This window comes from Stigmatopora argus, chromosome 7 (genome assembly GCF_051989625.1).
Source record: "Stigmatopora argus isolate UIUO_Sarg chromosome 7, RoL_Sarg_1.0, whole genome shotgun sequence".
Taxonomy (NCBI): Eukaryota; Metazoa; Chordata; class Actinopteri; order Syngnathiformes; family Syngnathidae; genus Stigmatopora; species Stigmatopora argus.
The window spans coordinates 8406350-8422942 of NC_135393.1; the positions used below are offsets into that span (position 1 = coordinate 8406350).

General features: G+C 38.1%; 2 protein-coding genes and 1 long non-coding RNA gene across 3 annotated transcripts; 1 reads left to right on the forward strand and 2 right to left on the reverse strand.

Annotated features, from left to right (window-relative positions):
* Nucleotides 1-765: 765 nt before the first annotated feature.
* Nucleotides 766-6630, forward strand: LOC144077894 (ATP-dependent RNA helicase DDX39A). Its single transcript, XM_077605993.1, has 10 exons — nt 766-918; nt 1972-2179; nt 2502-2629; nt 3001-3277; nt 3730-3848; nt 4940-5071; nt 5153-5262; nt 5969-6113; nt 6187-6334; nt 6434-6630. Exons 2-10 carry the CDS (start codon nt 1972-1974, stop codon nt 6448-6450), a joined length of 1284 nt encoding a protein of 427 aa, XP_077462119.1. The 5' UTR covers nt 766-918; the 3' UTR covers nt 6451-6630.
* On the reverse strand, nt 4660-6816 carry LOC144077895 (uncharacterized). Its single transcript, XR_013301123.1, has 2 exons — nt 5951-6816; nt 4660-5382 (listed from the first exon to the last, which is right to left on the reverse strand). It is a non-coding gene; the product is annotated as an uncharacterized LOC144077895 (long non-coding RNA).
* Nucleotides 6817-7380: 564 nt separating this feature from the next.
* LOC144078042 (CCN family member 1-like) lies at nt 7381-16580 on the reverse strand. The gene is made up of 6 exons (XM_077606235.1): nt 16419-16580; nt 14091-14304; nt 11421-11674; nt 10523-10667; nt 10195-10373; nt 7381-8080 (listed from the first exon to the last, which is right to left on the reverse strand). Exons 1-6 carry the CDS (start codon nt 16467-16469, stop codon nt 7766-7768), a joined length of 1158 nt encoding a protein of 385 aa, XP_077462361.1. The 5' UTR covers nt 16470-16580; the 3' UTR covers nt 7381-7765.
* Nucleotides 16581-16593: the final 13 nt, after the last annotated feature.

Genomic DNA, 16593 nt, shown 5'->3' on the forward strand with positions numbered 1-16593 from the left:
CTTGTGCCTTTAGGCTGAATGCCAAACGCCTTAGTACAGTTCATCTGATTGCTGTTGACGTGTTTATCTGAACGTCAAATTGATGATATGTGTAGGTAAGTGTGGCAACATCCAGGCATTATTGCATATTAGAAGTGCCCAACATACACACATTGGAAGGCCTGTGTTTGTGATGATGAGCCGCAAACCACTGTGCCATCAGAGATGAACTGGTGGTCTAATATCCAATTGCGTTTTATTGGCCTCATAATGATTAATTATTAAATAGGAAATAATTAAATTACTCCAAAAATGTTTGTCATTTACCAATAAGTCAGAGGTATACTGGTATATGGCAAGTATAATAATATAAAGCAATAAAAGTATCACCTATAGTGGAGTCTGGCACAATATACTATTGTTGCTATTGATTGGTTTGTTCAAGATATTTTGGATTTTGTTTCTATCGGGGTTAATGACCTAATACGTACAGTTTATGTACAGTCTGGTGTGCATGTTTTGTTTTTGTGAAGTCACATCTGCCACTTTTTGTCATAATCTACGTTTTAGGTGATTTACCGCCATCTTGTGGCATTTATAAGTGACTGCTCTGCCACGTGCTAGAAAATGAGAAGTTCACCCCGCTTTATAAATCTTGCTACTTTTTAAAATTTAATTTCATTGTGATGGACTTCTAGATGCCTTTATAATCAGTTTTAATTGTAATTGTAAATTCATTATATATTAGATTGAAATATGAAATAACTTGAGCAATTTAATTTGTTGTTTGGCCTGTAACACAATATGGAGATGAGGTGAAGCTGCCTTTCCCATAAGTACTTGAACGCACCATTGCTCACTGTGCCGTGGTTACTTGCTATCGTGCAGAGTCATTTCATCGACGTCGGCGTGACAAACAAAGAATTAAGGTGCTGAAAGGTATGTGCACCGTTTAATTATGCTCGTACACGCAAGTCATCGCACATGTATAAACACACATATGATCAGTTACCGTCTACTAGTTTTAAAATTTGTATATTCTTTATTTGAGATGTAGGCCGCAATTGCTACTTGCGCATTGGCTAGTAGGCTAACCGAAATAAGCTAACCGCGCTTTTCCTCGGTCGCGTTTCCCGATCAAATTCGGATCTTCGGTTATTGTGCGAATCGTTCGGTCACATTAAATATACCAAACGTGCAATAAACTCATATTCAATTTGTTGTAGCTTTAGCGACGGAAGAATTATAATTCAGTTGGTAGTCCCATTGAACACGCCGAGCGCAGTAACATTACAATAAGCTTGTTTGGCTATTAGGAAGAACGACCGCCTTCCTTACAAACAGTGTTGTAGTGCTTAGCTGAGTTGTAATTATCAAATTATAAGGAGCATGCTCGTATTTGATGAGTTTTTGAAGAGAAAAATAAATTGGCTGTTTAATTTGAATAAGTTCAATTTATCGACTATCAGCGATCTACACTCGACACCAGGACTTTTGTTTAGTCTGATTTTAATTCATTTTTTAAAACTGTAAATTCCTAGTTTTAACTGTATCGTCTGAAGATCTTTCCAGTGATTCAGATACCAATAACATACTTATCACCGTCGTAAGAAAGATCCAGATAGTATGCCATTTCTGGCCAATTACTTGTTGCAAAGACAGTAAGGGGTGACATTTTTGATTCAATTAAATTTTGAATCTTATTTTCCTTTGGGGTGGAGGGTTGTTTGACATAGAAACTGAAAACCTGGTATACAGCCTAACAGTGTTGGCAAATGGCAGTCAGGTGATGTAGTTAGATTTTATTGTGAAATAGGCAGATTTGAGGTTGAACAAACTCTTTACTGCAGGGTAAACTTTAACTCTTGCACACATAAATATTGAATTGAAAAGAACAAATATGTTTTAGACAAAATAAATCCAAAAGTGACTCCACAAATACAGCAGCTAAACTTAACATTGAACCCTAAATGTGTGTTTACTCACTGGTAGATGGCTGAAGCTGATGTTGAAAATGAGCTTTTGGACTACGAAGAGGAAGAGGAGCCACAAGGAGCCCTGGAGAGTTCTACCCCGGCAAACAAGAAAGCTGTGAAGGGGTCGTATGTATCCATCCACAGCTCCGGGTTCAGAGATTTCCTCCTGAAGCCCGAGCTCCTCCGGGCCATCATTGACTGCGGTTTTGAGCATCCATCTGAAGGTAAATGGCTGCAAAGAATATCCAAAACAGTGTTTAAAGACAGTTGAGAGCAGCATTGTGGTTGGCTAATAAAGTCTTGAAGTCATCAATACAAAAAAATAGTCTTAGAAAGCCAGCCTGTTAGCATGCATTGCGACAGTAGTAAGTGAGAAAGTTGTCTTATTGTCATTCACTCCAAATGCTATTAAAATTAAATATAAAGTTCGATTATTGTAATTTTGAAGATGTTTTGTTTGAGTGGGATAGTTGGCATGTTCTTCCATTCTGTCGGAAGTACGTGAACGTTTTCTGATTCTTATCATCCATTTTGTTGTGTTTTCAGTTCAACATGAGTGCATCCCTCAAGCCATCCTGGGCATGGACATTCTGTGTCAGGCCAAGTCTGGTATGGGAAAGACAGCTGTGTTTGTGCTTGCCACCTTGCAGCAGATTGAACCTGTGGATGGTCAAGTGAGTTCAACTTCAACTGGCAATGTCTTTTTTTTTTTCAAGGAACAAAATAATTTGAAATCTCAAAACATTTTTAGAAATATCAAAACCTAAGAAAAATAGAACACATACTATGCTTACTAATATAACAGTATAATGCCTCCCCCTATTTGTGCATTCAGTCCACAAATACACAAGTAGCAGTTACATAAAAAACAATCTGTAGAATAACACAATAGTTGCTAGGTTCTCTTTTAACCAAAGTAACAACAAAAAGACCTCTTTTTAATTTAAAAATTTGCATTAAAAAGCTTTACCTTCACCAACACTTGGGATGATGTTGGAAGTGTAAATTCTAAAAATGAGGCTAACATGAATTTTCCATGTGTCAGGTGTCTGTTCTAGTCATGTGCCACACCCGAGAGCTGGCCTTCCAGATCAGCAAAGAGTACGAGCGCTTCTCCAAATACATGTCTACCGTCAAGGTGTCCGTCTTCTTTGGCGGCATGGCCATCAAGAAGGACGAGGACGTCCTGCGGCAGAGCTGCCCACACATTGTGGTGGGCACGCCAGGTCGCACCCTGGCCCTCATCCGCAACAAGAACCTCAGCGTGAAGAACATCAAACACTTTGTGCTCGACGAGTGCGACAAGATGCTGGAGCAACTGGGTAAGTGCCGGGGAATGTTGCGGAAGTGCAACAAGCGGATAAGATGTACAGTGGTACCTCGAGATACAAGCTTAATGCGTTCCGGGACTGAGCTCGCATGTCGATTCACTCGTAACTCAAATGAATGTTTCCCATAGAAATGAACTAAAAACAAATTCATTCGTTCTAACCCTCTGAAAAAACACCAAAAACAGGATATTGGATTTGAAAAACATTTTGTTCTAATTCTTCATCTATTAACAAAGTAACAAATAACTAGTGGTTTAATAGTACTAAAGTGTTTTAATAGTCCTAAAATTAGATGGGATTTCACCGAGGGGAGACTTTTTGCACGCCAACACGCTCGTAACATAACAATCAAACTCGTATGTCGAGGTATTACTATATAGTGTTCAGATGAAAAGAAAAGGTTCACGTACCTAAGTGCTCAAAGTCCCTGCCCCTCTCTTCAGACATGAGACACGACATCCAGGAGATTTTCCGACTGACGCCCCATGAGAAGCAAGTCATGATGTTCAGTGCCACGCTCAGCAAGGAGATACGCCCAGTGTGCCGCAAGTTCATGCAGGATGTGAGTTGTCATGCATCTTCCTGAAGTGCATTTATTTTTTATCTCCAATACAGGTTTTTTAAAACTTTTTTTCCAAGATGTTTTGTTTTTAAATACCAATTATTTTAGACTTCAAATAAGGCCACCAGTAAATGATAGACCATTTTTTGTCTGAACTTTTTAGGCGCCATTGATGGTGATAGACCTCCCTTCATATGCTTCTGCGTGAAATTGAAATTATTTTATCACCAGCAGGCGTCCAGTTCAAATGCTCTGGACATCTCTTACTGTTAACGGTAGTCCATAAGGTTAAGTTAGCCCTGCTTGTACCTTCTTGAGAAATTCTCAGTTGAAAAATATTACACGACCATTATCATTTTTCTAGGGACCAAATCCGTTGCTGTCCGATACCCCAAAAATCGCAGTATCAGTCACCAACGTCGAGGGATAACACTACTTGACACACAAGGCTGTTCTTAAAATGTATTGTTGTTAACCTCCCTAAATGTGTAACGAAATAAGTTCAGATATGATTTTGACGATGTGGTTGTCAGCTCTCTCACAGTGCGGCCCTCGAACTTTGCGCACTTACGGCTAGCAGTGCCATAAGTGACCATATTAGAGGGCTAAAGTGATGATGCTCTTAGGTGGCAAGGCCAAGGAAACAGATACTTCTTTGTTCTCATGCTGCCTAAGACGAGAGTCTAAGGGTTAATAGACGAGGTGTTATATACTATAATTTATGGACTAAGTCACACCTGAGTATAAGTCACTTCAGCCAAAGAATACACAACAAAGAGGAACAAAAAATAAGTCACACTGGAGCACAAGGTGCATTCTTGAGGGCAAATTTTTATTTAATCAGGAAAAACAAACATGTTAAAGTAGCAATAAATAAGCATAGGCATCTGTTAGGATAGCAGTTTTTCAGATATCTGTAGGTTAAACACATTTACATAAAAGCCTCAGTGGTCAGAGGAAAAAATAAAAAACATATACAAGTCTCATTTGAATATTATTCACAAGCCCAGCCAAACTATGAAAAAAAAGTGATTTATAGTCTGGAAAATTCAGTATATGGTTAGTGAGACTAATCTTCTCTCCCGGTGTAGCCCATGGAGGTGTTTGTGGATGACGAGACCAAGCTGACCCTGCACGGCCTGCAGCAATACTACTGCAAGTTGAAGGACAGCGAGAAGAACAGAAAGCTCTTTGACCTGCTTGACGTGCTTGAGTTCAACCAGGTATGAAACTGTTGAAGGTCTACACAGCTAGCTTAAGAGTTTAAAATGAGCCTTACACCTGTGCTGTGACTTGTTCCCAAGGTGGTGATATTTGTCAAGTCAGTGCATCGCTGTGTGGCATTGTCCCAGCTGCTCGTGGAGCAGAACTTCCCAGCCATTGCCATTCACGGTGGCATGGGACAGGAGCAGAGGTAGGAGGAGCATATCGTGTATTTCTTCCATTGTCAAACAAGATCACTTTTCCTCATCAAGGTTATCCCATAATTTACATTTTAATCCTTGTGTCATCTACGCTTCCAATCATCTTTATCCTGTGGATTGAAATGAGAATTCACTAGTAGATGCCCAATCCATCTGAACTGGGTGGGTGGGTTTCAGCTCTCCATTCCTCCCACTTTAAATGGATTGGACGTCCAGTGTCAACATTTGCAGCTAAAGAGTTAATGCGAACAGAAACCATTGAAGTGTACATAAGTACATTCATGGAAAATAAACCAAAAAAAGTGAAAGTTCTCAAATTTAAAAAAAAAACTTTAAAAAAGCTTTAAATTTTATTTGTTCCCTATTTTAGGTACAACTCAGAAAATTCAAATCTCTTTTGTATATATATTTTTTTGTATTTCCGCAATTAAATTTAAAATTGTGTTAAATGTAAATTAAGGGGTTAAGTCCAGGCGAAATATTATAAATACTCTTTACTAATGCACTTATTGCATCTCCAAACATGAATGCAAACAATGATTTTCTAATCCAACGACTGTACATGCAATTTCTGGGCTCTTTTTTTCATGCTGCAATGATGGGATCATTTCGCTCACTCGTGAAGTGGATAAAGTTAAGCTAGCAAAACTGACCCTATTTTAAAGGAAATCCTCCTACCTTGGTGTGTTGTCGCAGATTGTCCCGGTACCAGCAGTTTAAAGACTTCCAGCGGCGGATCCTGGTCGCCACCAACCTGTTTGGCCGAGGCATGGACATCGAACGTGTCAACATTGTTTTCAACTACGACATGCCAGAGGATTCCGACTCTTACCTGCACAGGGTCAGTTTAGAAACGGCGCCATCCGGCGACTCGGTAAACCTAAATCACACTTTTTTTTACCCTCCTCCTGCAGGTGGCTCGGGCCGGCAGGTTTGGCACCAAAGGTCTGGCCATCAGTTTCGTGTCCGACGAGACTGACGCCAAGACCCTGAACGAGGTCCAAGACCGCTTTGAGGTCAACGTGGCTGAGCTGCCAGAGGAGATTGATATCTCTACCTACAGTGAGTCATCTGCTTGATTGAGATTTGATTTAATTGCTACTTTATTAGTAATATTTGTGTAACTCAAACTCACCGTTACTTTTCTTTTTCCTCTCACAGTTGAACAGTCCAGATGAATCTGAAGTTTCCAGTTTGTGTGACCCTTGATGTATTTTGTTAAGAATAACAAGAACCAATGTCTCACAGCCACTATATGTTGGCAAGTTAAATACATTTTACCATGTTGTTGCTTGTTTTAGTGATCTTTCTTTTTAAACAATGTTGCTTGTTTGAGGAAATAAACGTTTTTTACCTTATTTTCCTTGCTTTCCAGTGTCCTTAATATTCATTCAAGTTGACTGACCACACAATTGGAAACTGGATATTGAAGTCCAAATTAGTGAAGTGTGGGGAATATACACAAACTAACATAGATGAATACTTGTCTCTGTATGAAATGATTCCAACAGAGGAAGGCATTTCATCCAAAGACCAGTGTTGGGCTTTCTGTTTCAAGGGATGGAAAAATGGGTGTTAAACTATTGCTAGACACCAGTAGTCACAGAAAACATGTCAATATGAAATGATACATAGTTAAAATTTTATTACTGAATTGAATTCAGAAACAACATTCTGGAGTGCTGTCAACATGACAGCCTGTCGAACAGGGCAGACAGTGCTTCACACCACATACCACCAGTTTATCTTATGGTTGAAAGCAGTGTGAATACATACTGGATAGAGTGCCATTGGAATGGTGTAAGTGGGGTACACGCTATAATCTGGCATATAAAAGGATGATGCTCCATACATTTGGTTAACCTCAATTAAGTAAATGTGATTCCCATTTTTTCGGTTGAAGGCAAACTGATTGTTGAAATAAACAACTTGACTAATATTTCAGTATGCTATTTGTTTTCAACTTGACTAATATTTCAGTATGCTATTTGTTTTAAACGGATGCTTATTGCGAGTGGGTTAAATTGACTTCATTGCAAATTAGTAGTACAATTTTACAATTTACTGTATTTGTACCGTTTGAAGAGCCAAAATCTGTGCAACTTCAGTGCAAATGACTTTCAATTCAGTGAGTTTATCAGTATAAAAAAAAGTTATCCTTTCAAATTTTTGGGGCTAATTGTACACCAGCCAAAATATTGCTACAAGTGAACCCTGCTCAACATAGTCAAAGGTCCTTTCTCATCGCGAAGGTTTTCATCTTGCGGCTTGTCAGGAGAGCCTCACAAATATTCTTCATGTCGAAATAAGCAATCTTATCCCTCGCAACAGAGTCCAGGGCTGCGTCAAGGGTCTAATTTAGCTCCCCCGTCTGAACAAGGTCACTCTTGGCCACGTGCATTACATGTTCTTCGTCTTCCTTACTTAAAGCCAAGAGAAGCAATCTAAAACCTGGCTTGTCGTCGCATATTCCCACCCCCCCTAAAAAAAAAATCACTGCTCGTCTATGAATTTGTGCACGTCTCCATACATCCAGCGCTGTGGTGGGAGGGCTACATCGTTCAGGTGACCACAGGCCGCCTTGCTGCATTTGCACGACTGGATGAACATTACTGACCTCTGCAGAGGCAGACCATCTGGGCAGATGAAGTCGACTGGCAGGGTGCGGGAGCGACGTGGTGAGCAGCAGCGCCCGTCTGAACACTGGCCGCAGAAGTTGGGCCGGTACAGGCGCTTGCTTGCACAGTCATCAAAGGTCAGATGGAGGGGGATCTTAGATTTTTGCATGGTGGAGCACTTCCTGCCTCTCTGGGATTAGGAAGACAAAATACATGTATTATTAGAACCGTTTTTAGACAGTACAGTTGTTCCATGATTTACACATTTTATTTTTTATTTTCCTTGTGCCCCATGATTGGTTGGCCACCAATTCAGAGTGTCCCCTGCCTCTGGCCCGAAGTCAGCTGGGATAGGCTCCAGCACCCCCCACCCCACGACCCTTATGAGGATAAGATGTACGGAAAATGAATGAACTAACTTTATTCCATGATCACTTTCCCCCCACCAACATTTTGATCTCACCATCAACCAAACCATTTTTCTCTCACCTTCAAAACATAAATGAATTTGACTTGAATTAATTCTCTTTAAAATAGATTCATATTCATCTTAATTGATGAATGTTATATATTATCAATTTGCTTTTAAATTTAAATGCATTACATACTGATGGATAAAACTGTTTTTTCATAGTAAATGTTTCACGCTTTAGCATTTTTAAGAGTGCATTCATGAATTTTGAATCATGAACTTATTATTACTACTGATAAAAATGTACATTGAACTGTTCTATTAATTCACAACTTTATATTTATACCACACAAATGTAATTTCATAGTCTATAATATCCTACAAGACATTATTTGTTTTCTAAATATTTACAATAAAGGTTTGCAATGCATTTCTTCTTAGAATGACAGACATATAGTATGTTTCCGTCCTAAATTACTTATCTAATATAGCCCAGATCTAAATTTTTATCACAACTATCCAAATAGTAATTTGTGACATCGAACGGCTGTAGTACTGATGTTTTGGAACAATCTGAAAGTAAGCCAATGTTTAAGATTCCTCCATTCAAAACAACTCATTTCATTTTCGAATAACAGCAACATTTTGCAGCCTTGCAGCATGCTATTATTATCCTTCGGACCAGAGTTTTAAAGTTAAGCAAGCATGACAAAGAGGTCCTGGTGTGTGTATAGCCCAGAGAATTAATATAGAGCCACCACACGACGCTTGGCTATGGCCAGTTGCTTGGCAGGAATTCCCTGGCTGCCTGTCTGGAGAGTGCCAATGTACACGTAGACTAAACTCCAACACAATATCATCAGAAATAAGCTTGGGGCAGTTAAAATAGCACAAGACAAAATACTGGTTTAGTGCTTGTGGTGTTCATTGGGGCCTCGAAAGTTTAAATATAATAAATTACATGCCAAAAAAAAAATCAGAAAACAAGTGTTTTTTCTATATGGCAAAAACAGGGAATATATAGTATTCCCTGTTTTTGCCAGTATAAAAAACAGGGAGTATATATAATGAGGGTTTAAAATTGTTTTTTTAATGTGTACTAGTGACTTTGTATAATGTATTATAATGTTAAAACAAAAATTGCTGTCAATAAAATAAAACCTAAAATAATCACATTCTGAATCTGCAGATTCCCCTAGATTTATAATATTTTGTAATGGAAACTGACTAAAAGCTAGAAAAGTTGCTTTGACGTCAAACAAGGACAGGTAAAGGGAGGAGGTTCAACTATTAGCCCAGAGTTTTTTCTTTGCAATAGACAAGCAGCGCTAAGCACTTTTTCTTGCATATACAGTGGTACCTCTACATACGAGCACCTCTACATACGAGCGGCTCGAGATACGAGGAAAATTTTGAGTAAATAATTATCTCTACATACGAGAAAAATTTCGAGATGCGAGAAAGCCTGGTGGCCAAGACATGAGAGGCTGTTTATCATTGTAGCGCACTGTCTTTCTTTTTTGCCGCATCTCTTTCGTGTATAACAGATATTTACGACCACTGAGCGGAGCGTTGCATTTTTTCAGTGTCTAATTTTAGTTCTATTAAACATTTTATTACTATTAAACCACTAGTTAGTTATGTGTTACTTTGTTAATAGATGGCGAATTAGAAGAAATGAAACATTTTTTTCCAATCCAATATCCTGTTTTTGGTGTTTTTTCAGAGGGTTGGAACGAATTAATTTGTTTTTAGTTCATTTCAATGGAAACGTTTGTTCGAGTTACGAGAAGATCGACATACAGGCGAATTAAGCTCGTATTTAGAGGTACCACTGTAGCCCTCTTTTATCTAGAAAAAGATGTAAATAAACTATAGTTCCGGAAGATTACCTTGCTTAAAGGAGGCTGCAAAACACTGCATGGCCGCACTGTACATAGCCGGATTTCGCTCTCCAGCTTGCACTGTGGATTCTTGTTGGAGAGACGAGACGAGATGCCAGTTCCACAACTACGTGAGCACTGAGACCATTCCGTCGTAAGGATGACACACTTTTGCCCGTGGGTCCACACTGAAGACCAGAAAGTAAAAACACACACATGGTTGAGCCTTGAAATTAATAGTTTAGTTTATCCAATTTATAAGCATCAAAATAGATTAAAAACATGACAACCAAACATTTTTAACTGCATTGGACTAAGTTTAACGGTTTGCACTGACCAGGGAGGTGTTTGTAGCCGCGTTCAGCCTCCCAGCCACTTGTCTTCAGGGGAGCAATATCATTGGCCATGGGTAGATCATTTTCATGAGGTTGAGAAGCGGGATGGTGCTGCAATTTGGGTTGCCATTGTTCTGGAAAAGGCATCTACAATGAAGAACAAAGACACGTTAGAGAGGGTAATTTACGGCAGTGTTTCGTAAACTTTGTGCGGCGGCACACTGGTTTATTTATTTCCTCCCAAGAAGTCATAAATTGTAATATTATAAGAGAACAATTTTAACATTGCGAGATTAAAATTGAAATGTGATGAACAATAAGTCTATATAGTGATATTTACATACACAGGCATAAACGTTTGTCTGCGTGACCACAAATCTGCTTTTGAATAAAAGGTTTAAGTAAACTTGGGAGAAAAAGTCATACAATTATGAAAATTAAATTGGCACATTACTTATTTTTATGTCACTTGAACCAGAAGTTGTAACTTTTGGCAATATAAGGTTGGCGTAAAATATTAGATTTTGAAATAATTTTTGGTGGGCTTATTTGATTCCTTTTGATTAAACTTTGATAAGAATCACTTTATATTGTAAATATAGGCGACAGAGTTTTAAATGAGATGATTTTCACCTTTTTGCAATGCAAAAAAAGTGACGCAGCTCAAAAATGGTTGGGAAACACTGATTTATAGTGACCCTCCAATTACTAGTAGGTTAGATTATTAATAGATTTAATAAGGCAGTTGGCCTTTTCTGTACTTAAAACAACTACTAAACATAAAGTTACAGTAAGTTTATAATTTATTTAGGGGTTTACATTTGTAAGATGAACATATATTGACAGTACACACACCATCCATCGATCGATCTTATATTTGCAGCTCACAGAAATACGAACCTTTGGGTTATGTTTGTTCGGAAGGCGCCAGGTGCTTTTGTGACAGTCCACAGTGAAGCAACACTGCCCAGGCAACCTAACCAGCTGAGGGGAAGGGCACGATGGGGAGACCGCTGGCAACTTGTGGTCACAAAGCGGTCCGCATCCCACAGCGCCATCCACGCAGGTACACTGGTGCTTACAGCGGACACGGAAACTCTCGCCGTTCTGGTAGATTCTGCCGTTGTAGTCACATGAACGTCCTTCTGATTTGGCTAGAAAACAAAAGGCATGAAACATTTTTAATCACAAGTATACCAATATTGTTTAGTGGAGTTCCGATAGCCCATGTTTGGTATTGGACTTCTATTTTGATGTGTTCAACATGCAGGGAAGCCAATCAAAGTATAGAAGAACGATTGTTGGAGCCTCTCCATCTTATCACTCGACCTTCCTGGTTTATGGCTTGCATTGACGTACATGACAGTTTTGCTTTTGTACGAGTCACAGAAGCAGCGTGCGTGTGTTAGTGCAAAACATCAGTTTCTTTAAATGTATGCCTAAGCGAGGATGAAGTAGGAGAGCTGGTTGTTAATATTAAAAAAAGTTGGTCTTTGTTCTGTACTATTCATTTGCAGTACACACACCAAATATAAATATACATATATATATATATATATATATATATATATATATATATATATATATATATATATATATATATATATATATATATACACATATACACATATATACACACATATATATACATATATATATACACATATATAAACATATATACATACATATACACATACATACATATATACATATACACACATATATACATATACATACACACACATATATACACATATATATATACATATACACATACACACACATATATATACATATATACACATATATATACATACATATACATACATATCTTTACATACATACATACATATACATATATATACACACACACATACATATATACACATACATACACATGTATACACACATACACACATACATACACATATACATACCCATATATACATACACATACACATACATACACATATATACATACACATACACAGACATACACATACATTCACACACATACACAACAAAAATATACATATGTATACACCATATATATACATATATATACACACAACATAATACAGCCACATTTTTTTATCCAGTTGGCGAGGCTGAGGGGTTTTTAATTATTGACCCTGTTATGAATTTCGACACCTGGAAATGCTTTAAAATTGTGAAAAAAATAGCACCTTTAAAAAAAATGACTCGCATCAAGAGGAAGAAATTATTTAAGGCACACGGTTAATCACCCCACATTAGATATTACAGAGCCGTGTCAACCTCTGACAAGCATGACAACAATTCACACATGCGTTTCTGTATTCACTGGAGCGTGACTGCAGCAAGACATGGCACAATAACTTTCCATGGCAACAACGTTTTGGACTGAAAGGTCAATGGAATTGAGGCGATAGGAAGTGTCAGACTACTCGTCTCCTAAGCGAGAAGGACCTGCTATTCATAGTTTGTAGAACAGCTCTGGCATGAAGCTTATTTTTATCTCCATTACTTTGCTACCATAAAGCATCTCAGTTATGTTTATGCTTGTGCTGGCCTTACATGCCATTGTACAGAACAAACTGGTAGCTCCCACACACATTGCCTTTTGGGTTTCACAACCCATTTATTCCTACAAAAGTGGAAATAGATTGGGTTTATTTTTTCATCAGGAACCATAAACAGAAGAAAAATATATTTATTGTAAAAATGCTCTCCTACCAGATTATTACTTGTAATTAATTTTACCACCGCCGACTCGTTCTCAGCCAGCCCTAAGTTAAAATATGCCATCAATGGCAGTGAATAAGTTAACGTACAGTTTTTAGTAATATGATGAATATTGTCATGTTGGCCCCTCTGTACAGAACGCTATAAGTTGTTTTGAATTCATAATTTGAAGTTGTTTACATCTCTTTATGTGCATGTGCCTAACGTTAGCCTCCTCAAACTTGTATGCACCCGCACAAATTGGAAATATTTTTGGATGTTTGTTATTCATTTTAAAACATTAATAATTTTATTATCATTTTCTCTCATATTTGTGGGTTTATCACATCTTTCATATGAAATTGGGACACTGATCATTTTTCTCATTTTTAAAGGGTTTAGTTGGTCATTTTTTTGAGGACCGTGGAATGAATTTGATGATTTACATAAAAAGTACTTCTCTACTTACAAAAAACATCAAAGTTACGAAACTAGTTCTAGAACCAATAAATTTAGCAAGAAAAGGTACAACTGTATATACTATTTTTTTGCCATTTACGTTACAATGGAACCATTCCTTCTGGTTCAAATAGCAAATTGAGGGATTTATCATTTACCATTAATTAATTGCTGGGATTTGGGAAAGGAACACAAATTTAGCAGGATTTTTTCCCCACATTTATCACTTTTTCCCACTTGGATGATTAGTTTCCAGCGGTCTGCAAGCAAAAATGAGATCCTGTCATTTTATGAACCAATCCCATCATCGTGAAAAGATTTCCATTGATTACTTGAATCTTTTTGTGGGCACTATTGGTTGGTCTTCTTGGAGAAATTCCTTTTTCCCAGCATGCAATGTGCTCTTACCTCGGCACACACCCCAGGTCTCCGTGATATCGTTGCCATAATTGCACTCCAGCCCTTTGTAATGATCACAAGGCTTGATGGGACTGCAGTCTTGGTTAAGCTGTGCAGCACACACCTTGCAGCACCCACATCCATCTGGTAAAGTGCTAACTCCTGGAGGGCAAACCGGATGGCCTGTGGGACATTTGCAGGTCGCAGGACAGATCGCCATCACCTGGATCATTTTGAGCCAACAGACAAAAATATCAAGGACAATTCAAATAACAATAACTTGCTAACGTAGAGCAATATAGCAACATGGCACCACTAATTTTGTTATACGCACTTGCTGTATAATGACAATTAAGGCTTTTGACTTGACTTTTGATGGGTGTATAAAGTGTAAAGGAATGTAGATGTGCATTAAATAATTTTCTTTTCCACTATAAATTCTTAGCAACAACATGAGGTGCTCTCACTCGAACATCTATTGACCCATACAGTATAGCAAGATAGCAACCCAATTATAAAAATAGGAAGACATTGAAGAAGTTGCCATTTCAAATAAGAATTGATCAAACACTGTTTGCTTTAACAACAACAAGAGCAGCTCAAATAGCTATCATATATAATGGGAATCGAGGTTAGGGCAAACACTATGATAAGATCTTATCTCACCATGTTGTCGGATTCTACTTTTATTTAAAACTGATAAAATGCTTTACAAGGGTTGTAAAACACCAATTTTATGATATAATATACAATATCTATTCTTTAGAAATCATCTGGCAATACAAAGTCTGCTACGACTTGTTTGTTTACTTCAAACACCTATTTATTTATGTTGATAATTAACAAATGAATTTTTACCTAAAAATGTTAAGCAATTTTGATGTTATGAATTATATGTTGTTGAAACATTTCAGACATTTTTAAGTCATTCATTCATTTTCTGAATGGCTTATCCTCACAAGGGTTGCAGGGGGTACTGGAGCTTATCCCAGCTAACTATGGGTGCCAGGTGGGGGACACCCTGAATCGGTGGGCAGCCAATCACAGGGCACAAGGAAACGGACAACCATTCATGCTCATGCAATTTAGAGTGTTCAGACAGCCTACCCTGCATGTTTTTGAGATGTGGGAGGAAATCGAGTCATCTGGAGAAAACCCACACAAGCCCAGGAACAGAGAACATGCAAACTCCCCACAGTGAGGACCGACCAGGGATCGAACCCTGGACCCTAGAACTGAGAAGCGGCTGCATGAACCACTCGCCCGCCGGGCCCAACAATTAGATAACAAAACAGCTTATTTAAAAGATAACAATACAGATTGATTCTTTGTGCTCTGAGGGCATTACTATGATTAACTTGAGTAATGGTTGTTTTGTGATATAAGCTGTCATTTGATTGATTTTTTTGCATTGTATGTAAGCACAAGATTACTGTCAAAAGAACCTAGTACAGGGGTGGTCAAATCCGTGTTTTCCATATCTCCCTCCTCTACCACACCTGAATCAAATGATCAACTCATCAGCAAGCTGTCCTGAAGCTTCATACCGATCTCAATGATTTGATTCAGGTGTGTTGGTGGAGGGAGTTATGGAAAACAGACCGGATAGCAGCTCTCGAGGACTGGAGTTGGCCACCCCTGACCTAGAAACACAAGTACTCACAGGGATATATTCTTCTATCTACAAAGAGCTGAGACATCTACTATTAAAGCACATCACACTTTAGATATTAAAGTTAGCATTTACTTTAAGGATGAACTGATTAATTCCCTTTCCATGATGTCTAATGGGGAAAATGTTTCCTAATTGGAGGTTGACCAGAATCCCAGAAAGGATTGTGTTACACTGTTTTCCCATCCATCTATTTTCTATGGCCCTATTTCTCATTTGTACAATCTTTGCGGCAAGAGGTCCAGTACATCCTCAACAAGGCCGATTGCTCTTGACATAAGGATAAACAACTAGTTACACAGTCATGTGGACAATGAAAGACTTTTCAATAAAACCAAAATGCATATTTTTGAACTGTGGGAGAAAGACTGTTTACAAGGAGAAAACCCACACCTGAGCAGACTCAAACAGAGAACCTTGTCTGGCTATGTATATCCAGTTTTTTTGTAACTTTAGTGAGCTGCGTAAACAAGAGAAAGCATACAACTGAACTGACTTTCCCCACACAAAGAAAAAAAAAAAAAGATTTGATATAGCTACTTAAGTCATCTGACACTATTTAAATGTTTCAATTGGCATTAGTACAAATATATTTTCCATTAAAAATGTGGCTTTCTGAAAATGTTTGTGACACATGAGCTTCAAGAAAGAAATGAACACCCTACCTGTGAGATGAAGGCTGTTGTCAGCAAAATAAAACACATTATATGCTCCATGATAAATAAATAGGGTTGTTATTTTTTAATCTTTCAACTGTGCACCACTGAAGAATGGTTAGTCCTTTTTGAGTCTTGATCTGGAGTGTTCCCCACAGGGACAGTCAGGCAAAATACCAATTTA

What these genes read in the sequence shown, in the direction of transcription:
- LOC144077894 (XM_077605993.1), top strand. Translation starts at nt 1,972, where the DNA reads ATGGCTGAAGCTGATGTTGAAAATGAGCTTTTGGACTACGAAGAGGAA. An exon ending in ACGTGCTTGAGTTCAACCAG is followed by an intron (nt 5,072 to 5,152) that starts GTATGAAACTGT and finishes CTTGTTCCCAAG; the next exon opens with GTGGTGATATTTGTCAAGTC. An exon ending in GGCATGGGACAGGAGCAGAG is followed by an intron (nt 5,263 to 5,968) that starts GTAGGAGGAGCA and finishes GTGTTGTCGCAG; the next exon opens with ATTGTCCCGGTACCAGCAGT.
- LOC144078042 (XM_077606235.1), bottom strand. Translation starts at nt 16,469, where the DNA reads ATGGAGCATATAATGTGTTTTATTTTGCTGACAACAGCCTTCATCTCA. An exon ending in CGAACAAACATAACCCAAAG is followed by an intron (nt 10,668 to 11,420) that starts GTTCGTATTTCT and finishes TCTTCATTGTAG; the next exon opens with ATGCCTTTTCCAGAACAATG. An exon ending in CGGCTACAAACACCTCCCTG is followed by an intron (nt 10,374 to 10,522) that starts GTCAGTGCAAAC and finishes TCTGGTCTTCAG; the next exon opens with TGTGGACCCACGGGCAAAAG.